The 25,489-nt window shown below is 37.6% G+C and overlaps 1 protein-coding gene across 3 annotated transcripts in view; it reads left to right on the top strand.

Moving 5' to 3' along the window:
• Positions 1 to 25,489, top strand: part of cntnap3 (contactin associated protein family member 3) — a 99,018-nt gene that overhangs the window by 47,747 nt on the left and 25,782 nt on the right. For 2 of the 3 annotated variants that reach the window (XM_035392285.1, XM_035392286.1), the window contains exons 5-12: positions 1,227 to 1,430; positions 4,326 to 4,510; positions 5,955 to 6,095; positions 8,274 to 8,535; positions 8,916 to 9,065; positions 11,508 to 11,679; positions 21,837 to 21,943; positions 23,588 to 23,707. In XM_035392285.1, the coding sequence (XP_035248176.1) occupies positions 1,227 to 1,430; positions 4,326 to 4,510; positions 5,955 to 6,095; positions 8,274 to 8,535; positions 8,916 to 9,065; positions 11,508 to 11,679; positions 21,837 to 21,943; positions 23,588 to 23,707 (1,341 nt within the window). Of the gene's footprint in view, positions 1 to 1,226; positions 1,431 to 4,325; positions 4,511 to 5,954; positions 6,096 to 8,273; positions 8,536 to 8,915; positions 9,066 to 11,507; positions 11,680 to 21,836; positions 21,944 to 23,587; positions 23,708 to 25,489 lie in introns of those variants that run through there. The other variant, XM_035392287.1, reaches the window with a different exon arrangement.

The following is a 25,489-nucleotide window of genomic DNA, read 5'->3' as shown; positions in this document are numbered from 1 at the left end:
TCTGCATGTGTCTCACAGTGTACTGTGTGTAAGCTACTGGTTTTGTTCAGTTCAGTGTTTGGCCTTCATATGTTCTTCTCGCTACTAGTCCCCCATGTCTAGGTTTTATTTTTTATTTCTTTATTTTTTTTTACTTCTGGTGTTTCCTTGTTCTCTGTTTTGTTTTACCAGAAAATAATTATTGCTGACTTCCTCAGCCTTCTTGAGTGATCTCTGCACCTGGGTCCTAACCCTGTCTGTCAGCCCATGACAAAAGTTAAAACTGGTAGTTTGCTTCCAAAATGTATTTTTAGTTGTTAGCTATGTTATGTGACTAGCCAAACAAAGGGTAGCCTGCACATGTTATTTGGAACATTGTATTACTCATTTGCTAATTCAGGTGACGCAAGATGCCACAAATTGCCTATTTAGCTGGCTACCCAACAAGCTACAGTATATATGAGCAGTGCAGCACTGGAACAGCCAAAAGCAATTAAAAATTAATCTGAGAACGGAAATAGCATCTTTACTTCAGACTCAGTTATTAGGCTAAAGTTGTCAGACAATGTCCAAAGCTGTGTGTGTGTGAGGTGTTGAAATTTCAAAAACGGAGTAATTATGCCATATTGTGACATTTCTGACTTAGAAATGACATGTCATCCTGTCTGACAATTGAGGCATAATGCCTTTTCAACATGATTGATGGCATGAAGGCTAAGGCATAACTTTTCATTTAACATTAGACAATTTGCAATGGAGATTTGATAATGTCCTTGATACTGATAATGGGATGCACACTTATCACATGTGAAACTATGATGGAAGCATATTTTAATAATACGCTTTCATAATAGTTTCATACTTGATCATAGGTATAACTGGTCCAGCCGAACTTCTAATGACCCAGTTTCTGTGCTTGTGATGCCCTGAGTCTTCCTGTCTGTGCAGGGTTTTTGTCAGAAATGAGCCCAATGTGTTATTGTACACTTACATCTCTCTTCCACAAGTGCAAGCCTGTGTTGTGTGAATGTTATTTTACCATTGGAATGATTAACCCGTTCTTGAAATTCCTTGACTAGGCGAGAGGGATATAGAGAAGATAAATGCGTGGATTCTATGCAATAACATATGCTCATGAATACATATTCATAGTTGTTGTGTCATGCATCACCGTAAATCTTGTTTTGCATAAAATGGAAACCTTTAAATGCCTTATAGAGTTTTTACTTGTAATATGTTGTTTGCAGAGTCTGATGTGGCAAGTTTTGATGGCAGCAGCTCATTGCTCTACAGGTTCAGTCAAAATTCAAGTCAAACAGCCAAAGATGTGATATCCATGCAGTTCAAAGCACTGCAGAACTCTGGAATTATCATGCATGGCGAAGGACATGGAGGACACAGTCTGACACTTGAGCTACACAAAGGAAAGCTCTTACTTCATATCAAAACAGGTACTGCTCTCTCCTCCTTTTTACATTCTTTCGTGCTCTGCATGGATTTGCAGGTACCTTCAAGGCGTTGGGACCACTTCCAATGCTGAATTTCTCATGTGGGATCACTAAATTATTTATGTGAATGTACGAGCTGGGGGGTCAGCTGTACACATTTTGTAACTGCATTTTGAGAGCCAACAGTAGATACCTAAATGTGTAACATACCTAATGAAAGGGGGTGGGGGTAGCAGGAAACCATCTTAGATTCAGCTGCATAGATCATTTTGACTGTAGCCCCTTGAAGTGAAAATACAGCTCTGAGGATACAGTACATTTAACAAAAAAAAAAAAATGTTTTCGCTTGACAGAAATGCTGGCTGCATTAACCTAGTCCAGCCATCAGGACATGCCCTTGATTTCCAATGTGTAAAGAGATATGAAAGCATTTCGCTCTCACTGTTGAACTATGGGCAGTAGTACTGCCACTTCTGATAATTTGGAGCAATACACATGTGGCTGGAATAATTTAGGGTATGCAACTGTACTTAATTGTTTGTCATCTTTAGTTAATGCACACGATGAGCCAAGTGCTTCATAATCCAGATCTTCAGTATACTCTCGATGCAGTATCGGAGCCGGGATGCTCCAGTGCTCCAGTGAATGCTTGAATGTCCCTATGGTTCATCTACAATTACAGAGCCCCAGAGAGAAAGCAGCAATGAGCCCACTACGCAGTGATAAATGGGTGCATTTAGCTACAACACCATGCTTCCATTGAGACGTGTATTTATATTTTAGTGTCCGTTGTGAACAAATGATTTCCATGAGAGAGAAGTAAATAATGCCCATTACAATTAGCAAGTGGAATACAGCTTATGTGAAATGATTCACAATGGTTTGTTTATCAATTGTATATATTAAGCCAACTAACTAACAATGCATTGTCATTTACAACCTCATTACATGCACTTGAAAGGTTGATGTCTTCCTTAAATCCCTTATAAAATCTCATTCTAGATCTAGATCTAATATGTTCAAACATCACATACAGGTTGCAGTAAGGTTTTATTCTTTATCTTTTTTTTGTGATGGGGAGAGTCTTTTTGCTACTAATTAGTTTAATTGTCATTAAACCTGAAATGTAAGATTTCTAGAATTCTGATGTGCAGATCACATTTTCACAAAAATGCCACCGATGTGTTCACCAATCAGTTTTTTAGTGAATGATAATTTGACTTAATTGAATACTTCTCTGAAGCACTATATTGGAAAAAAAAGACAAATGGAACTTATTTCATACGCCTCATAATAGCTTTCATTTACTAATAGGCCCAAAGTGATTTGTTTTTTGACCTAACAATGGTTTTAGAGTGAAATTAGCGGAAGGGGACATTATGAGGATGAGTACCCCTTGTGTTCAAAGTGTATTCAATTTTAAGCTTTCAACTGAACGTTGAAAGTGCTTTTTTGCGTCACCCTATACAAGTTAATATCTGTGGCATTTATCCATGGGAAATGCCAAAAACATTCTAAACATTTGGCACTTTAACAAAAAAAGTACTTAAGAAAGTGACAGTTGATTTCAAAGATGGCCACTGCCTTTTCACTAGTCATCAGACTATTAAAACAGTGAGATTCAAAAGGTTTTCACCAAACCTTGGTTCTACAGAAGGACACCTTACACTGTCTGGTAAGGCATGTTTTGCATTTAAAAAGTCAGTATTCACGAAACAGGAAGATTCCCAGTTAGAGACAAACCATGGAAATCATTAGTATGTTTTATCTGGAATTTATGTAAAGCAAACAATTTATTTACGTTCAGATTTGACATTCAAATTTGCAGTTATATAACATCATACTCCATTCATTTGGGAACCTTTCTAGAAATGATTAATGCATTATTAAATGTAGTAACAAACCTGCATGAAAGCACAGATGGAAATATCCTCTCAAAAATATTCCAACCATGTGCATGACTGTCATCATTTTTGAATTCATATTAGCTGTGAGAATTTCACTGCTGTACAAGGAGGGGGTATTTTCAGTGCTGATATTTAATTCTTGTGGGAGAGATGTGGAACGCAGGCAGCTGGTCAGCATTTCCCTCAGCCCTCTAAATTTATCTGACGAGAGGAAACATTAAATCGTCCAAATGAAAATGTACACACAATGTGGGAAGAATTTTTTTTTTGGCAGCACTTGCACTAGGGTGCAAGAAACGCTGTCATCCATGCATCCATTTCCGTCTACAAAATCACAGTGCTCATCTTCTGTCACAGGATCACTTCTCTGCTGCTCCCTTTCCTGATTTTGTTTTCCAGTCTTGGAACAGGACAGAAAATTTGATAGAGTAAAAAATATTTTAAATGTTTTCTTTTTTTTAGTGTGCGAAAGATAAAGGCTATCATTACCATTCGCCACAATTAAATTAATATGTTTTCCATATTTTTGACTCATGATTTTACTCACAAACATCATTTTCTGTCAACTGATGTCTGGGTAGAAGAGACTCTTCTTATAACTTAAAATGAAAATGACGCAGGACTCTCTTCAATCATCGGTTTGCATTTTGTGGTTAGTGAGCTGGGTGCTTGTGCAATGTCTTAGTATCAGCTGTCTTTTTTGATATTTGTAAGGATTCTGGTGGCTGATGAAATGCCACTATTCCCTGGTGTAAATGCTTAGTTGCAAAGAAATACTGTACAACTGATTTACACACTACTGTAGCTTGCTGATGTAACAATGCCTACACTGAGATCAAAATATTGTCTATCATGTTCTCTCCTGCTGTATTATCTTTGCCTGTAGGTATGTTGCACTGGGTAATTCAGTGAAATGTTTGCATGCAAATCCAGTCATGTCCATAAAATTGCCATAATGGTATTCTTACCATTTTAATGTATATTCTTGCAGGCAAAACAAGGTCCATGTTTCCGGAGAACCAAAACGTGGTGACACTGGGAAGCCTGCTTGATGACCAACACTGGCACTCTGTGGTTATTGAACGAGTTCACAGACACATTAACTTCACTGTGGACAAGAGCACACGTCAGTTTGAAATAAATGGAGACTTCAGTCACTCTGATATTGATAATGAGGTGTGTTGTCCAGTTTAGTATAATTTGTAATGCGTTCATTTATATTGCTATGACATTTTTCTGTCTCACACACAGAGTCTATAAATGGGTCAAGAGGTGAACATTTGCTCTCCTGTTTTCTGTTTACTTCAGTCAACTGGTGAACTCTTGATCCGCGATTTATTGTCTTCAGTTATTGCAAAGATTGAATGCTAATACACTGCTTAAAGTAGGCAAATTAAGTTGTCAAAATTACTTAATGTAGCTGTACCAAAATTAGCCTTTTCATGGCATCAATGTCATGAAACTACATTTCAGAATGATCTTAGTGGAATATCTATGCTATAATTGGGATAGGATATTTAAAATGATTTAAAAATATATATATTTTTAATTGTTTAATCCTACTTTAAATACAGTTGATGAAGAATCTACAGTATAATAAAATACACATCCACATCATCGTGACATCATCCACTTGATGTAAACCACATGATGTCTGTTTAACTTAAACATAAGCAAATAAGGTCAAGGTTGCTACAGTCATAAAATCCATTAAGGTTTAATATACTGTTTTGATTTTATATATGGGTGTCTCAACAGTACATTATTTAAAGTGATTGTAAAGTGGCTGAAAATAGTTTAAATAACCATAAATTATCCAAGAGGGATGGATCCATTACACATCCACATCCACAAAATATCTATTCAAAATAATGTCAATAACTATTATAACACACATTTCAAATCAGGCATAAAATCTGTATTGGGGGGTAAAATACCTCAGGATTGAATGGCCATGGTTGGGAGTGGCCCGCTAGCCCACCTCCCCACTGAACTCCTACAAAACGGTCCCACCCACAAGTAAACAAACACGTGGCTGAACAAACACACCTCAGACAAAGTACCTGAACTTCAGTGCTGTTTGCTATCTGTGAACTCATACAAATTAATTTGTGAAGAGGGCAGAATATTCTATCTATGTTGCTAAAGTGGACAACGATTCTCTATCGTAAAGTTCAGACTCAAAGAGGCTGTTTTAGCGGGAGAGAATACTTCAATTTGCTTCAAACTATGGGAGGAGATATGCAATAAGACTAAAACATTTATTGGTCATTATATCAGGTCCTTCATGACATCATGAAGGACCTGGACACAATAGCTCAGAGTCCAGTAATAAATTGAACTCTACCCATTCAGTCCACACATATGAAAAGGTTTAGACTGATGAGTCGATATTGCAATACAATTGATTTCCCATACTGTTGTTGATGCTTAATACATTACCATAGTAACCTCATACAATTTTTCACAAATGTACCTTTACAGTCACTTTAAAATAATGTATACTACATTTACTGGTATTTTATTAAAAATGTAAAACGATTCTAAACATTTAGCACATTTATTATGTTAAAAAGGATGTGTTGTGAAATTTAACTTTGCAATAATCTTATTTCCTAAGCTTAGCTTTGGAGGCGTCCCAGGCCATGGGAAATCGAGAACATTTTCTAAGAGAAACTTCCATGGGTGCCTGGAGAACTTGCTCTATAATGATGTCAATGTGATAGATCTTGCAAAACTCAAGCACCACGTAACAGCCTCGGTATGTTTTCAAAATAACTATTTTTGTCAAAGTGATCTATAGTTAGACCTCAAGTGAAAAACCCTTTTCATTTTTTGCTGACCAGTGAATTCTTCCACTGTGCTGTTTTCTTTATGCTAGGTAGTTATTTCCTTAGACTGATGCGCATATATAATGCAATTCAAAGGCATCCTATCCTTTTCTGATCGACCTTCTAAACACTGCACCCTGATTTCACAGTCAAGGCACAATTGTGGCAATAGGATAGTGGCAAATTACAGCACGTCCAACTGCATGTGGGGATTCTTGCCTCAAACTGTCTGGATTTGATACCAGGCTCTACAGCCAAGCCTCCCGGTGCCTTAATGAGATGAGTAGCCCAGCAGACCTGTATATTTTAGCCATTTACCCAAGAAGTCTTGTGGGAAAAATATTCAGGAGTCCATTCAAACAGTGCCCAGTCCATGCTGCTCAGTTAAATATTTGGCTATAAGTGCATTTGCCACTTTAAGTTTAATACCGCCTTTGATTGGTCATAACTCTGAGGTTGATGTGTTTGTAGTATCTTCCATAGGTAAGCAAATAATATTAGCTTCATTAAATATTTTAAACTTTCACTGCAATGAAATGGAGTACAAATTCCAACACTATATTGCATGGCTATACCCTCGGCATATACTGCCAGGACAACAGAACTGCATGAGCTGGTGGCAGAAAAGGTTAGAAGGCACATTGGAGATTAGGTCATATGCCATGTATACATCACAGCCAGTGTACTAATTTTGAGAGAAGTATCTTTTTACTATTTGCAAAAAAACAATGTCTTTATTGTATCTTTTTCTCAGATTAAAATCATAGTATTTGGAAACTAATTTATTTAACCAAACTATTTTTCATTTCAAAAGCACATTGAGATTGAACAACTCTGAGCTCAGATTGCTAGCTGTTTCTAAAGTGATGCAGTTATTCTTTTGTCTTTAAATACGAAGACATATCCTGTTCAGAGTAAAAAATAACACATATAATTAGAGTGACTTTTTTTTTTTTTTTCCACAGCACAGGTTTTTAAAGTTGGTAATCAATAAGTCACCTGCTATCAGTGGAAGTCACTTTATTGGAACAAGTAGACCTTAAAAGACAAAGATAAAAATAGTGAGAAAAGCAGTCTTTAAACCGCTTCTCTAATAGCTTTTTTATTATAGTTTCTATTTTATCACAGGTATTCAGTTTAGCTGACTTTATGGGTTCTTGACCTTCCAAAAATGTATGAAATATTTGACCTTTACTGCACAGATAATCACTTCGGTTTGAAGCACCAGTTTGAAAATGGCACTGTGCTGCACTGCACTGACAAAATGTCAGAATTCCTTGGTTCTGTTCGAGTGAAGTCCACAATCAGTTGCAGTACAAATGAAGACTTTCATTTTGGTTGCCTTATAATTATTCTTCCTTTTAGTTCATAATGAGCATGAATAATTCACATCAAGATATGCATCAGCACTTCCCTAATTAGAGGTTTCAGTCTGGAAAGGTCTCAAAAATGATGGGTGAGAGTCAAAAACACATACATTTTTTTTTTAACATTTCACAAGGTTTTTGTGTTTTCTGAATATCATATTCTCTGAAATTATAGTAGACACTGATGTCCTAGATATATGATAGGGACAATTCAATGAAAGAGGTGAGCAAAGATAATTGAAATCAAAACAGTTCTATTGACATTCACTGGATTGGTAGAGTCTATTAGCTAAGTGCATGCTTAACTCATTGAGAAGAAGGTCACAGGTTCAACCAAGGTAGGTTACAGCAGTCGTACCTTTGCACATGATGTTTAAACCACTTGAGTGACTCTGGCCTTTACAATTAAGACCTAATTGTATAAGCGAGGTGTAGTGTATACTTCAGCTTGGTACAGATGGTACAGTTACTGACACATGGCCATAGTCATTAGTTCAGATTTTACCCGATTTGGTGCTCACAACAGCATTACATTCAAATGAGGCATGGCCATGTGGATCTCATTTCCACAAGGTTGATTAATGTCATTACTGTGATATTAATTGTCCTTCTTCAGGATATCCGTTAGCTAGTGAGAACACCTACCACTCCTACCCCACACCCTCACCTCCATGAGCTGTCAAGACAAATTTGTACTCAATGCACCTGTTTATTGGAAATAATTAATATGTGTACTTTCAGGGAAATGTTACATTTGCTTGCTCTGAGCCTGCTGACGTTCCAGTGACATTCCTAGGCTCTGAGAGCTACCTGCAGTTGCCAGGGCCTCTTCAGAAGGAGAGTTTGTCAGTCAGCCTGCATTTCAGGACTTGGAACAAAGCAGGTCTTCTGATGACTACTGAAATGCATCAGCATGCAGGAAGCTTGTGGCTTTACCTCAGTGAGGGCAAAGTCAAATTACAAATTTCTAAGGCTGGGAGAATTTTGGCCGATGCTGCAACAGGTAATATCATCCACATGCTTCTCATTTCAAAATTTATGAGAAATTATTTAACCCAGATATTTGAAATGTATTCGGCTCAAAGTGTGTGTAGCAGCCAATGTATCTCATTAAGGTGAATACTTTAGTGTATTGTTATAATTGTGACATAGGGAACAAGTGGGAGGAATTCATCTGCAAGCATATCCTTTTTTAATAACTTGGTACATATTAAAAGTGAGACTGCATTTGTTGCTTGACATTTTGTATTCTTCAAAATAAAACATCACTGTCATTTATGGCCACATCAGAAGTAAAAAATGTCATGCAGGAGTCAATTTTGATAGAATGTGTAGTTGTTTGATTTTCTCCATCTTTAAAAACGTACATTTCAATCTTCCCAGGGTCTGGCTTAAATGACGGACAATGGCATTCCCTGGAACTAAATGCAAAGAGAGGACGTGTAAGCTTAACCGTGGACAAAGAGGCAGGGTCTGCTGCACATGCAAGTTCACCTTTCCATGTTGCTTCTGGCAACAATTTATTTTTTGGAGGTAAGGATTTGTACTATTCATCATACAAGATTGAATATGGTCAAAGCACTGATGTCTAATTATTTTGTATCCTGAAGGTTTCCCACAGTCATTTCGCTACAGCGAATGTACAACATACTGTATGAGTCCTCCCAAGGCCAAGGAGAGAACAGACACTGTAATAAGCCATCTCAAAATGAAGCTAATGTAGAGAAAGCAGTTTTCTATTTTTCCGCCTCTATGACTTTCTAAGGGCTGTGGAGTCATTTAGCATCAGATTCATGTCTCAAACATCTTGGTATAGACTTATACCTTTGACCTCAATCTCACATTTTCAGACAGGTCTACATTACTCGCTTTGAATGGTCATAAAATAATAATAAAATAATACATAGAACGAAGCAAGTAAGAACCGTTGGACAGCCACCGGCCACAGCCAGTGTTTTGAAAATTGGTACTCCAGCAGTCTCCTAGATACAGGACCATTCAGCAGAGAACAGAGCAGAGCCTGCTCTTAATGGATGAGCCCCATCTCGATTGCCTGCTAGCAGTCTGCTGCAGTGCTGATTTGCAAAACGTTGGCAGACCAACAGCTGTGCTGACAGTGGGCCATTAGTGGACAGCTATTGGGCACTGTGTGTATTGTTCAGCAGGAATACCATTATTGTAGTCTTTTGTATGAATCCTACAAATTTATTGAGAGGGCAAGAGTGTTCATTTGGACAATGATGCATCCTTGTGACAATGAATGTTGTATGTTGGCATGGGACAATGTTGGACACCATTTAATACAGTTAAATGCAAAAGTATTGGGACAGTTATATCTAATTTTTTTTTTTCCTCTGTACTAATCAAATTAGTATTTTCAATTTAAACAATGTATCTTGAATTGTAAATACGTGATTAAATAACAGGAGTTTAATGCAATTAATGTAGCCTTTTCAAGGTCTATAGAGTTAACAAAATAACGGGCAGGTTCTATTGAAAAGAAGTAACTTGAAATGCGTTTATCTCTGCATTTGGGTAAGAGGGTTCAGATGGGATCTTTTTGCATATACTGTAGATGCTGTCATCTGTCACTTTTAATTATTTATTTTTTTTCCCTTGTGCTATAGTTTTTCACTGTACAATGAAAATGGGAGAAAAATCATCTAAATTAATGTGATATACTACAATTCCTGATCATGATTGATTTTGATCATAATTAATTGCCTTAAAAGATACTTTGAAACTTACTGTATACTTGAAACTTAGTCTTTTGCATCATACATAGGCAGACTTGTCCCCTGGATTTACACCCTGCTTGTGACTAAATGTGTCAAATGTTAGCAGGGTTGCTGCAATGTCCCCATTAGGTGACACTTGAAAGTACACAAAATAGGCCAATTCAAGTTCCAATTATAGCACCCTAACCTAATGTTCAGCAGAAAATATATAGCAAACTCGATAATGGCATGAGCTTGGAGCTGTGATAATATGAATATGTGAGTATGCATGCATCTGGAGATAGTAAAACAGTGGGTTTAAGTGGTCTCAGCTGCCATGTAATAAAACAAATGGATAAATGGTGTCAAATGGATATATATACAGTGTAACCTACTTGTAAGCATTCCAGATGAAGAAATAACCCAGATGTAATGATGAAAGACTAGGGTATATTCAAATCCTATCCAAATTTCCAAATACTTTTAAATAAGTTTATTTACTCAGTTTATTAATCAATTCTTTAATTTATTATTTACAGACACGACTGAAGTATTACAATACTATAGCTATTGCAGCTACTGTAAATACTGTACCATGTTCTTACTCTATTACTTGTGTACTACTTTGAGTACTATACTGTAACTTCGATAACACTGTATGCAGTATGTATGAAAAAAAAGCATCCATTCTCTCAGCTCCATTTATTTGAATGCACAACGGTATATTTCTTTCAAGATTAAAGTTGTCAAGGATGGATGCTGATTGTCGCATGTGGGTTGCACGGTACAATTATAGGGTGCTGATCACATACTGTAGCTTCAAGAGATTGGTAATTTGCTTGGTCTGACAGAATATTTAAGTACTGCTGTGTGTCCTTCACTTCAACACATTATACAAAGATTTCTGCCATAAATAGCTGCAAGAACAATTCCAAACCGCAAAATGTTCAATGTAAAATCAACTCTAAGAGATTTACTGTGCAGTTTATAGCTTTTAACTGTATATAATAAAGGAAGGACAGCTGGTAGCTCTAAATGGACGGCCTATATACAAGAATATATCGCACTTCAGGGCTGGTTAACAGCCCTCAGCTTTCTACACACACCACCCCTGCTGTGCCATTTATTCTTGTGTATGTACAGCATGTGATTTATATCCTACATGCTGCATTACATGAACAAAAAAATATTGTATTGAGTGCATGAATGTATTTCTTATGCCATATTGAAGGCTTATTTTTATTTTTGGCATTTACAGGTTGTCCTGAAAACAAAAATAACCAAAATTGTAGAAACCCATTCAACAGTTTTCAAGGATGTATGCAGCTAATATATGTCGACAATATTGCTGTGGACTTAATCAAGGTGCAGCAGAGAATCATGGGTAATTTCAGTGACTTGCAAATGGACTTATGTGGGATCATTGATAGGTAAGTAGTCTGAATCTTGAGTTTCCATATACAGTGTTTCATATATTTGCAATTTGTTTAATCTGTGGTGTCTGTCAGATAATGTATGTGTTTGTGTGTGCATTTATTATTGTTGTATATAGTATTTATATATTTAAAAGGTGTAATTTGCCTCAAAAATATGAGTGCATTTATTTTCCACCACTGCTCAGAATAAAGGAGTAATAATGTGGTAATTGTAGTAAGTTAGCAATGTTTACTTGCAGTGACCTGAATTTCCCTTTGAGTGGTAAAGCTCCCTACTCAGAATCAAAAAGTAAAGCAACAATTGCTCTTCAATCAAGTGGCAACAGAGCTGTAAAACTGCCAAGCACAACCCGTGCCTGCTTATCTTAAAATGTCTGATTAAATATTGACAAAATAGTCATTATTCTGATGTTACTGTTACATTGCTGCAATTACCAAGTATTTAACAGAGTTCTTTTTGTATTAATGACAGGATGAATGAGCTGTGAGCTGAGCGCTTGATGGTTCTTGACTTCTACTTGTGTCTTAAAAGTAATTTTTCCCTCTGAACTTCGTTACTTTGAGGAAACTTGTGGTAGAGAGATGTACCTTTTGAAAACGCAATTTATCTACCGAGGGCGACAGTGGGAAAAAAGCAGATAAGATTACTGTGGTCAGGCAAATCACACAGAAGACAAATCAGCAGGAAACACAGGCAGTGGAGCATATGAAATTTAGAGTTATTGTTCAGTGGAAGCCATACTTTGAAAATAACATTGTGAGACCACCCCTGTATGAGATTTGTTACATCTCACAGTGCTGGTGTGTTTCAAATTGTCTGTGGATTTTAGGGTATTATTATTTATTTTTTTGGTGTTGTTTTCCCATTTTGTTCTGGACAAGGTATCCATTGTATCGTGATCACAGATAACCTGCATTAGTGGGCTATGCTTCAGATCAAAGAGACTGTAGCTTCTGTTCAATCTAACTGCGGTGTACTTCATCCTTAATTTTATCCAGAAAATTTCAGAGAACATAGTTTCACTGGGCTGTCGAGTGGCTTATGAAAGCACTGCATCAGGGTGAACAACTCCAGTCTTGGAGGGTCTCAGTGTCTGCAGATTCTGTGGTTTCCTATCAATCAGGAGGCAATTTAGGCCTTGAAACAATGTATGTGGACTCTTTGGTCAAACTTTGACTTAAATTAAGCAGTTAAGTGCCGAAACACCGAATACCAGCATACACAACGGCCTTCCGGGACTGGAGTCAATGCACCCCTGCTCCAGACCTTTGTGCAGTAATGTGCTCCAACATCCGAAATCTAATCCTGAACAAAGCTGCACCGTCTGGCCGGCAGCCGTGTAGATACACAATTTGCCACATCATCTCCCAGGTTGGGTGGGTTTCAGGAGACTAGGAATTCATTGCCTACTGCAGTCTTCTATTCTATCTGCGCTGTCTGCATAAGTGATGTCTGCTGCTATGATTGCACAGCCTGGTGGTGGGTTGCAAAGGGAAAAGAAGCGCACATACTGGTCTGCACTGCTCTTCAATTTACAGAGGATGCCACAGTGATGGGACAGGACTGCAAATTACATTCAGTATTCCGAAGTGGGATAAGAGAGATACAACAGGAGATAAAACCTTGTTAATATAAAACAAAACATGATGTTGACAGCCACTGAATTGAACAAACTTTTGTGAATGCGCTTAGTTTATAAATGATATGTGAGCAACATACTCGCATGGTGGATGTCTCATTATTTGTTCACATATAATGATCCCAGAACAATTTTCTCCTAGGGCGTGTTCTAATCCATCCACTTAGGCATTTTGTAAATGGTTAAACTCCCAGTTCTTTGTAAATTGGATAAACTGCCAATTTCAAGCAGCAGACTTTCCATAGGAGCAGCTACCCCTTGGAAGGTGATTCAGTGGTTGTGCAGAAAGCATTTGGAATAAAAATATATAAATGTATGGCACAGCTGCCGACTAACTGTTATATTAACGGAGCCGTTCTGAGAAAAAAGCATCCTAAAGTGCTGCATACTCTGCACTGGCCACTCTGCAATTTTGCATCTGGCAACCGCTGTGCTTGAATCTCCCTTCATGTAATTGTAATTTCAGTGTCCATAAACATGAGCTCCTTGATGTATTCTTGGAAAATGCGGAACATTTTTTTTTTTTTCACACACAAACAGTTTTGCTAAAAAATTTTGCTACTCCCTGATATGCACTGCTCATTTTGGTGGCTAGGTTCTACTGCTCCAAAACTTGTTAAATTTGGTACATTTTATGACCAATTATTGAATTTGAAAGCGCGATCAGTCATCTAGTATCTGGCAGGAAAATGATATTGTTAGTAGATGCTTTTGCATGTTTCAACAGCTTTGGGTCTATGTTATAGATAAGGAAGGTCATTCTGAAATGTGTACACATACCTATAAGGTGTGATCATTGTACACTGTTAAGCGTGGGATCCCTCAGAAAACCAAAAAATAAATAAGTCACTGGTGTTTGAAGTAAATGTAAAGGATGTAAATTAAACTTCAACAATGACCCTTGTGATATTGAAAATAAAGGATTGTCTGCATATTTTCTTGTCATTTCCAGTATAATCTAAAGGTTACACAGAGTATTTATTTATTTATTTTAATTTTAAAAACAAAAAAGTATTGTCTGTATAATACACTGTAGATGCATTGAATTTTTAGTTGCTACTGTTCTTGAATATCTCACAATCCTTCCTATTTTGAATTACTTTTTGGGTGTATTACAGAAAGAAACATGCCTGTCATGTGTATAAATACACATTACAATGATGACATTAAGCCTTTTGAATTAAAAGGATGATGGATGCATTCTGGTTTTAAAATCCATTTTGGTACATGCTGGGGCCATAATATATGTTGTACAGTACTTGCCTCAGAAGTCTTTAAAGATTCCTGAACATGATCTGCTCAATAGTAATGCTGCCATGTTACCTGAGCTCTTAGAGATTAGTCCCTTAGGGACAATGCTAGGATAAGGGCCATTAAATTTTAATCGATTGCAGCTTAACGAAAATATGCCAAGCCTCTGCCTCCCGAGCATTACAATTATCTGGTCACAGCAATTACTGTACACGGTCCCCAGGTACTGAAGTGTCAGACAGACCCCAGTCAAGCTGTATCATTGAGACGTGTCGGGCAAATATTTACAGTGTTGAAAAGAATGCATTGGAATACAAGAAATAGGCTGTTGCACAACAATTCATCATTTGGAATCAACAGCGTTTAAGAATAGGTCACATATAAAGATACAAGCATAATGGTTTGCTCATGCTAGTGAAATAAGCTTGTGACTATGTGAGGCATTTTCAGACTCGGTCAACCTCAGTGTTTCTGTTTGTTGTGATCTAGCACAGTTTAAAGACATGAATGTTTTCATTGGTTAAGGGCCCTGTGTGGTCACATCTTCCATGTGTAGTGTTCATTAAGCCAGATATACACCCGTTTTTTTTGAAATTTTTTTTATTTTATGTTTTATTTTCCAAATCAGTCTGTAATGGATAGTTCACATATAACTGGCTGCCCACTAAGCAGGTAGTTTTTCTGGGATGTAAATTGATGCACAACTTTAAAAAAAGCAACATGGTCTCTGAATGACCAAGCACCAAATCTTCCTGTCATGAGGAATCATGAGAACTAAGATAAATTCCCACCTGAATAGCATATATTAATTTATTAATTATTAATATTATATCATTTGATTTCATATATCACCATGAAAATATGATTACATTTATTGCACAGGATAGTTTGTTAATGACGTTCTTGTACACCCACATGAGGCACTGGTTTAGAAGAGATGCAAGATGAGACTGATCATAAACGGAATGAGAAAACAAATGTATATACAATTTGTAAAGGCACAAATGATAAGCGGCCTAAATGCACCTTAAGAGAAACTAATAACTTTTTCCATTTGACTTTTTACTTTTTCTTAGTGGCTGCAATAAAAAGGTGGTCATTCTTGCGATAACAGTTTGGGCCAGCTCAAACTATGTGATAACTTTTCCTCACAACAAGCATAATTTCTATGGGAAACATAGCTATAGTTATTGTTCATTGTAAAAAAAAAATTTTTTTAAAAAGAAAGTCTCACAGCTCTTGCTATGGAAAATGTTCTTAAATTTATGAATTATGAAGGCTAGTAAAACGAGACCTAAACATTACCATTGCTCTCGTGGATGTGAGAAGATTTATTTCTCAGAAATGCACCTATGCATCGAGATTATAAGACATTAACCCAAGTCACATTAACTGCGTATTCATAAACTTTACAAATCAGCTGAAAACTTTTACAAGTTGTCGTATGTCCTATATTTCACAGTTGCAGAAGTGCCAAATTTCAATATGTTATAAGCTGGCCTGTAGTAGGAAGATTGGCTAAATCCCATCCTCAATTTTTGGGGGATTTTTTTCCTTTATGAATAGGGATACAAAGTATACTCTGCCCTGTTTGGTACAGTACAGCTACAGTGTCTTTGTAATCCAGCAGAGTCTGCGGTTGGAGATTAAAGCACTCTTGTTCAAGGAAAGTCATTTCACCCATTAGGTAGCATATCTTTGGTTGTCAGGCACACTTAAACAGGTGACGCTTGTGTCATATTCAGCTGTGATTTTGAAGAAGTGGAGCATGGAGTGAAGCATGTACTGTATAATACAGGCGTTCAGCTTGGAGGGCTCATTTTATTGGTCATCCTAATGGTAAATACAAATTCTAAATTGTTGAATGAATTATCATTTATGGCAGTATAAAATAAGGATGACGTGACTTGGCTGTTGTGCTTATTTACATTTTCAACAGTTAAAATAAGGATAGAAATTGTTACACTTGATGAACATACAGTAAAACTATCTTGAGCGACAGGTGTGTGGAGCAGGAGCAAATTCGAAATAGTAGAACATGCTGTTCACACACTGTTTTAAAAAAAGACCAAAGTCAAGATTTGCTTCAGTAGCAGTTTATTTGCAGAATAACCTGGGAAAAAAAGAATAAAGTGTTCAGTTTATTAAAAGGAGCTGCGAATGTTTCAGTTTATAGCTTTCCTCAGTGGTCTCACCTGGAAAGTCACGAGCACTTTTTTTTAAAGGAACATGCCAGTTCTCAGATTAGTTAAATAATGACCTGTTGGTCCTCAGTTAAGCCAACTGCTCATTAATAAGGCAATTGACACACAGAGGCCCCAATAAATGTGGAAAGCTGCAAGAGATCGTACCCTCACCCAAAAAAAACCTAATTTAAGTTTTTTGTTTTTTTTTTCTTTCTCCACAGCATAATTCCCAGTTTCTGTACCATTTATATACAAAAACATCATGTATGTAAAGAAAAAAACAATACCTGTACATGACAGGAGGTATTTCTAAAGAAAACATAAGCCCAATTCTTCCTTCATTCCATTGGGAAAGGGAGTGTTTCGTTAAAAAATTTAAAACGCTTACTCTTTGTAATAGTTTACTATCCTGGTCACTACCCTTTCGATGAGACAAAACCCTTTCCATACAAACTTGAAGTCAGACTGAGAATGTTGATCCTCCTTGAATTTATGAAATATTGGAGACTTGGTGTCTTCCCTGCAAATAGAACTCTTATTGTATGTTCAGAGCTTGGTTTTCCCTACATATAAAAGAGAACTGCTCTGACAAGTCTGTCTGATTTTGCACCCTCAAATAAACTATTAAAGGAGAATGTTCAAACAAATTATTAAAATGCTGGTCACTGCTTAAAATATGCCAGTGTGCATTGACTATCTGCCTGATTTGATGACACACTGGATTATATGTTGTTTTAAATATACGGGAAAACAGTTTGGAAGGTTTTTTTTTTTTTAGTTTAGTGCATAAATCTGACTTTGGGGTCTCATAGCAATTGTAAACAGCTGAGTGTAACCAGGTATCAGGATAGCCACACTGTAAAAAACTGGACTACAGATGGTTAGATTGAACGACAGCTTCTGATAAAATGTAAACGTAAAAATTGGCCGCCCTTTTTCAAAGGGACTGGATGAAATTTTTTGGCACACCGGCGGCTGTTTTTTGCAGTTTCTTTCTTTGAAAAAGTAGCAAATCTTATCTTAAACTGTCTTTTTTAAAATAAACTAGTGTGTCAAGAAAGCTGACTTTAACTAGATCAATGTGATGGGTCGATTTAATTGAGTCATGCCAACTGTTCATATATAGCAAAAAGTCTTCCAGCTAGTTGAGCCCTTCTAAATTACAATAATGTCATCTATATATCTCCTCCATTAAATCAAATTGGAGGAAAAAGCATTGTTGTTCCAGAGATATAAATCTTTGATACCCCAAATATAAATTAGCATCATCTGGAGCCATTGTTGCTCCCATAGCAGTGCCATTGATCTGCAAATAATACTTGTGCTCTAGTTTTTAGTGAGGAAAAGTTCAGTGGGGGATCTGATGCATCAGCACGAATCAAAAAGTATTCTAAAGCAGTCAAACCCTCTGTATCTGGGATATTAGTACAGAGGCTTGAGACATCAAAAGTAACAAGTAGTGTATTCTTTGGGTGACCAGTTGTGTAGCGAGACAAATTTTCCACTATGGGCCACAAAAATAAGTCAAAATGTTTCACATACTGTAGGCTCTGTCAAAGAATTATTGCCTGTCACAATGGGTGACCAGGGGGGTTAGACAGGGAGTTGTGTACCTTATGAAGAATGTAAAAAAAAATTGGCTTAGTAGAACTGTCATTTGTCAAATATTTAAACTCATCGTCAGAAATCAAAGATCTAGCATGTACATCTGTAAGGACCTTATCAATATCAGCGTTTAACTGCGCTCTAGGATCAGCTGGTAATGGCCTATAGAAGTGGTAACCAAGCAGTTCATTTCAACCCTAATAAAGCACACCTCATTCAGCAGCTAGATATCTTGCTGAGCTACTAATTGGTAGAGCCAGGTGTGCCAAATTAGGGTTGAAAAGAAAACCTACAGTATGGTAGATCTCCTGGAACAGGGTTGGTTACCACTGGCCTGTAGAATGTTTTGTCCGCTAGGAGGCACAGCACCTCTTGCTTGTACGTAAGTTTAGACATTAATACAACCCACCCCCCTTTGTCAGGGGATTTGCTTCAAATGCCTTCAAAAGAATCTCATTTTGACAAGGATTGTTGTTTCGGTACAGGAGAGATGTTGCTCTGAGAACATTTTCTTCTACATCCCTTTCTACAAGACGACAAAAGATGTCCAAAGGATGGACAGGAGTAAGGAGCACAACATCTGCTAGCAGTGCTGAAATGTTTTTGAGAAGGAGATGCTATTTACAACTGTAAAACACTAGAGATGCATTCTGTACCCTTTTTGTTACAATGATATTTAAGTTTAAGATTTCTAACAAGGGGTGGGAACAAATGAAAGGCCTTCAAGGTCCTGCCCAGTCAGATTGAAGAGTGATGTTTCTTCCTGATTATTGCTTGACTGTTGGGCTGTTGGGATTTGCGTATGCCCCTCTACTCCCTCCGCATTCTTATATTTTGCATTTTCAACAGTTACCCACCAGAAACCATTGCATTGATGTTTTTATTTTGTCTTAGGAGGATATACAAGATTACTCACTGGCTTAAAAAATAAGGAAAAATAAAAAGACCAAGGCAATGGCGTTGGGCCAGATTTTAATGTTTTCTTGGCATTATACACGTTTTTTGGATTAAGTCAAAACAGTTATTTTCCAGTGTTGAACAGACACATGCATAATACTGCTTAAATCGTCGAGGCCATGCTGTTAGCTGTGGTATGCTGGCTGCTACAGAATTGGGTCCAATATCTCCCACTGATGCGACTTAAAGCATGGACCTCAGTGACATTCCATTTATGGAGGCCCTGCAAACAGCTAGATGTCCATTCTGTGGCCTGCCGTGACTGCCTCTCAGTTACTGGCTGCACTATGATGACATGTCTATGTCTTACACCTCTGTGATCGGGGTCATTTTGCTCAGACCTTCAGAGGTGGGAGGTGGGAAGCACCTCTGCCAATCTCTTATCATTCATTGAAACAGGCCTGGGTCCTGGCACAGAGCATCATTATTTTTCTAATTATATAGTCCTGGTGACAGAATTGATTAATCTGTTGAATGGATAATGTTATTTTTTGCTCTCCCTGTCAGCAATGTGAGGTGTGTGTGTGTGTTATATACACTCAGTGACCACTTTATTAGGTACACCTGCTTGTTCCCCAAATGATGTGCCTGAAACGGAATATATAAAGCATACAGACGTGGTGTAGAGGTTTAATTTTTATATGACCAAAAATATGAATTGGCTGGACATGAGGTGGAACGAGAGCTTTGCAGTATGAATGTGTGGCCAAAAAATCAGCAGGAACTGCATGACGCTACCAAGTCAGCATGGACCAAAATCATGAGGGAATGTTTCCAGCACGTTTTGAATCAGTGCCATGAAGATTTCAAGCTGTTCTGGTGGCAAACGTGGGTCCTATTAGATTGAATATAGACTACATTGTGGCTGTCCATTGACACAACAGTTATTAATCCAAACCATATTTTATCTCTAATCTTTCTCACCCAACCCCAACAACCACTTTTTGGAATTATTATATTGGTGCTAACAGTTTTCATTAAAATTGTAGGCATTTAACGGACGCTTTCAGACAGGGTGACTTACAAAGAGTGCAAATGAAGAAAAGGCCCCAATTTGTAAATCACCAACATCCCAAGTAGGGATTAATGAGCAGTGCATTGGTCAGGCCATAGCACCCTGGTGATGCGATAGGTAATCCTTGTCATTAGAATTAGCATGTGGAAGGGAAGCTGGAGATAAAATAACTGCACCCCAGAGATTCCCCCATCGAGAGTCTCATATTCAATTAGTGAAGCTATGCATCTCATACGGCATCTGTTAGTATGAACATGTTCATACCCTGCATTCCACTGCCATAGATGGGATAAATCTGTAGACTGGGGCATTGTAGGGAGCAGCAGTGTGGCATGAGGAGAGTGGCAGCGTAGGCCTTTGATGGCTGACTGATGTAAAGCGTATGCTTGGCATCAATAAAACAGATACATTAATAGAGAACAAAGCTTTCTGTCTAACAGCAGTCAGTTCTGGGCTCCAACGATGCAGCTCAATAGTCTCCATGTGTCGCTGCCAAAAGCGAATGATTTCAAGCTCTGTTAGGGATGCTAAACTCCCTATTCAGAAAGGCCATTTTGAAACTGTCTGAGAAGTGGGAGCTGTATGAACGGCAGTCATTTGATGCAGAGCCTTTTGTCTCCTGTGCCATTTGTTATTTTGTGTTGCAAACACAATGATCCGCCGGCTTTGCTTCTATATTTTCATTTAACATATAAATATGTAATGTTCTTTACATGAATGACTTCCCTGTTGAGCATATATCAGTATGTATTATTAACATTAGCGAGCAATGCATAGTGATGTCTAGGTGAAGGCCTTTTTAATATATAACCAAGCCAAACCCATTCATGCTGAGAATCCATGAGGGTAATTTCAGGACTGATAAAATTATGTCTTCAGCCAGGTCTCACTTGAAATTGGCATTATCTCTTGCAACAGGAGTATTCTGAAAATATATGTTTGCTTAAGAATAAACAAGTTTAAGGTAGAGGCTATAACCAGCTGCCTCATGCTTAAAGCAAACCTTTAAATACAACCCAGGTGTATGTGCCCATGCAAAAATTATGTGTGGCTCCAGACTGCCCCGCCTCCCTCCACCAGACCAAGCCCCTCTGCAAGTAGATCTTTAAATGTGTAATACAGCCATTATTTGGAAATAAAGTGTATGTGACTTAAACTGGACTTAGCATTTAAGAAATTGTCTGCAATTTTATGAACGATTTGTGAAAAATTATATCACATGTTTCCAGTGGTAGTATATGATGTGGTTAGGTTGGGAGTTAATTAGAATTCATTCATAACAAAGGAAAATAAGTCCTCTTTAATTGGTAAGAAACAATCGGTGGACTGCCTTTTAAGGTCAAGGGAATTTTGTGTAAGTGTTGGATCCATTCAAAAATATTGTGGCCATTCAAAGACATTTTTCTGCCAAGCAAATTTCCAGGTATGAATGACCAGGAACTGCTTTTAAACAAGTAAATTTTCCTTCTAATGATATGAACAACCTTGTCATTTCAGATGCTCTCCCAGCTACTGCGAACATGGAGGAAAATGCACACAGTCCTGGAACACATTCTACTGCAATTGCTCCAACTCAGGCTACATTGGAGCAACATGTCACAGCTGTAAGTGTATAAGCTAACCCTTATACAAAGGTCACTGAACAAAAGACTGATTTGATTCAAGGTCAAATGCTTACCTCTGATACAGCAATTCCTGTTCGAGCAGTCCACTTGAGAAAGCTTCAACACTGATAGGGATTAAGCAGGAGCTTTTAATGATCTGAAAAGCCTATCTGAGTCCACAGTCATCATAAATTGTGCAGAAGGTTCACATGAAACTAAGCTGTTGTCAGTCAAATATAATAGCTAGCCTATTTAACACTTTCACACATGAGTTGCTAAGAGTAAGGAACACAGAAAAGGCTTCACAGAGTAATTTTCTTTGCATAATTAGATTTTACTTAGAGCTTGATCAGTAAAATTAGTGCTTTTAGAAATGGGAAAGATTTCCGCTTTGCCTGTGACACTAGTCTGTCGGTTAAAAAATACAATATTATGAAGGCATCAGAAAAGAAATCTGTTCTACAATATCCCCCACTGAGTTGGCGAGAAATAATAGCCTGGATATACAGCTGCAATATGAAGGGGCTTATACGCCTGTACATTATTTACCATTGAGACCTAAAACCATTTAAAACCAAAGAACATAAACTGGAGTATCTCAGAATGAACAGTAACTGAATGGATCACACAGTCACAGCCCCTGGAGAAACCATCAACCTTTAAGCTAGAATGCGTGCTTTTTCTCAATACCCTGTCTCTCACATATGCAATAATGTTCTACATTAATAATGCAGTCGCGTTGCATTCACGGGCTGTTGGTGGAAAGCTGTTCCACTGCTCCAGACGGAGCATGCCTCAGTGCTTTCTGTCATACTCGCTGATTGAAAAGCCAGTATGCCTCAGGTGGCTTCCGTTGTTTCAGCATCGTACATTTGGATGTGTTATTTCTGCATGTGCATGTTACAGTCGGGGCTGGTACAGAGATGACAAATGTGATTTCACTTCAGGCAAAGAAGAAATCTGGGGATGATTCTGTAAAATAAATAAATAAATAAATAAATAAATGGGGCTGCTTATTTAATAAATTCATCCCAGCAGGAGTTGTCACTCTCCCTTAATATCTCACAGTACCTAATAATTCAAATTCCCCACAGTCCCACAGAGCAATGCAATTGGTCTAGCAGAGGGGCAACGCATAGTGAACTTCAGATAAAGAGGACTGGGGCTGGAAGACATTACAACGCTATTTGTTTTTATAAGATCTATAGAATTAGCAAAACTTAACTGGATATTTTTCAGATTTGCAAATACTGCCTGGGCAGATATTTTTGGTACGAAAAGGAAGGAAAAAAAGAAAAGAAAAGAGGACATCTGGTCAGCCTATTCTAGCGTCACGCTGGGATGAGATTGGATAGCATCTCATCATATAAACTGCGGTGTGATAAGAAGCAGCAGCTGACATCACATGCTTGAGAGCACATACTTATCTGCGCTGTCTGGTATCGATAGCAAAGGTGTTTACCTTTCAGAATGATGGAAAAAAGGAGCAAAACATAAAAAACGTGTATCAAATTCTGTATTTAAAACACACGTCACCATTCAAATGCACATGAAATTGTGGACCGGCTTGACTGCATGGATATTGTTTTCTAAGAATCAAATATCAATACCTGTGATTTCCTTCTTATATGTTTTGTTTCCTAGCAATTTATGAGCGCTCCTGCGAAGCTTACAAACATAAGGGTAATGCATCTGGGCTTTATTACATCGACCTGGATGGAAGTGGCCCCCTCAGCCCACTGCTAGTCTACTGCAACATGACAGGTATGCTGAGCGCTTTATTCCACTGTAATGATCATGTCTTTCTGGCAACATGATGACATCACTGTCAGTTCCACTGTGGAGCCTCATAGGTGCTGTCGCACGCAGGCCATTGTTCACGTTTCTATCGGAGAGATGACTCGTAAGTCAGCGTGTTTGTGGGGCAGATGCGATAGATGAAATGGGTGTCATCCGCATTAGAATAAGAGCGCTTTGTCTCTTTCGAATTATACTGACCAAGCGGATGGGACAGCATTGACAAGAACATTCCTGGACATTCCATGCACATTGAGGGACCGTGGGTTGCTGGGCGAAATGTATCAATGCCACAACTGGAGTTGTTATAATATTAGCAGTCCTAACAGCCTCCCGGCATTGCAAACAATGAAATAATCCTTTGAGAAATGGAAAAGCCTGCTGCCGCTCTCCCTTGAGACATCATCCTTATGAGGCACCATTGCTTTCGTGAAAATTAACACAGGCTACCAGAGCCCTCTGTTCCGTCTGTGGCAGTTGTTTTTCCAACCGCCCGCTAGCTTTCCGCTCTTAACAAGCTTCTCTGCAAATGTTGCTATGAGATTAAGAAAGCTTAATCAATTTTGGCCAAGCACAAGATACATTTCTCCATGTCCACGGTACATAATTATGACTCATTTTTTTAAAGAGATCCACTTTGTTCAATGACAGTGCCAATCATGGTTAGAAAAATAACAGATTGTAATGAACTCTCCATCAAATTCCAACACATATTGAATGAATCTATCAAGAAAAAAAATTTGTCATATTGAGCCTGCTGGAAAGCAAACAAAAATGACAATCATATCTGTTGCCTGCAAATTTCCTCTAATTTCATGAAATCATGACTTATTAATCTGGAGAAAAAAAAAAACATTTTATTCCTGAGAGCAGAAATGCACTGGTGTGCAGTCAGCCTGTGATACTATTATCTGAAGGCTCACATCTATTTATCCTGCAACCATTAATTGTTCAATATCATCATATTATTTCATTAACTTAGACAGGCAACTTGGCTATGGATCACTAACATGCTGAGTCAAGCTTGAGCTGTTTCAATGGTGCACAAACTCCTTGACTGGCAGTTTCAAATTGATTATTTAATCAAAATATGTTTGCATATTAAAGCAAACATTTTCCGTGGACATACTGTATGCCCATATATTTTCATAAATTCATTATGCATTTATTTACATAAGGGCTCCACACAAATTGTTGTTGATACAGCAATACATATTTATTTATTTATTTATTTAATTCATTAATTTAGTTAGTCCTGAACAGTTTTTGGAAGGGCATGATGTTCAGGTTCTTGAGACGACAGGACCATTGGTTATAAGGATTAAGCAGCCTGTTAGGCAGGCCAGACAAAAGACAAGTTTTCTTTTTTTTTTGAGTAATCCTCAAAAAAGCATTCTGTAATTTTAAAGTCGGCCAGTAAAGTGATGCCGGACCAGATTTATAGTGTGGTTATTCTCACACTCACACATTTTAGTCATTTATTTATTTTTTATTTATTTAACCTTTATTTAACCAGGGTAGTCCTACTGAGACCAAGGTCTTTTTTACAGAGGAGCTGTAAACAATAAATACACATGTATGCACACATGCATTCAGGTGCATGCGCACAAACACAATAGTTGACATTTTGTCAAAATAGAAATTGTCTCGTATTTCGAGTATACTTTTTTCACAAGTGAAATACTGAAAAATGCACAATCCTCACCAATCAATGTTAATTTCAAGAACAACTCTTTTCGGTAATGTGCA

This window comes from Anguilla anguilla, chromosome 14, assembly GCF_013347855.1.
Source record: "Anguilla anguilla isolate fAngAng1 chromosome 14, fAngAng1.pri, whole genome shotgun sequence".
Lineage (NCBI taxonomy): Eukaryota > Metazoa > Chordata > Actinopteri > Anguilliformes > Anguillidae > Anguilla > Anguilla anguilla.
This window is presented reverse-complemented; position numbering and strand designations above follow the sequence as displayed.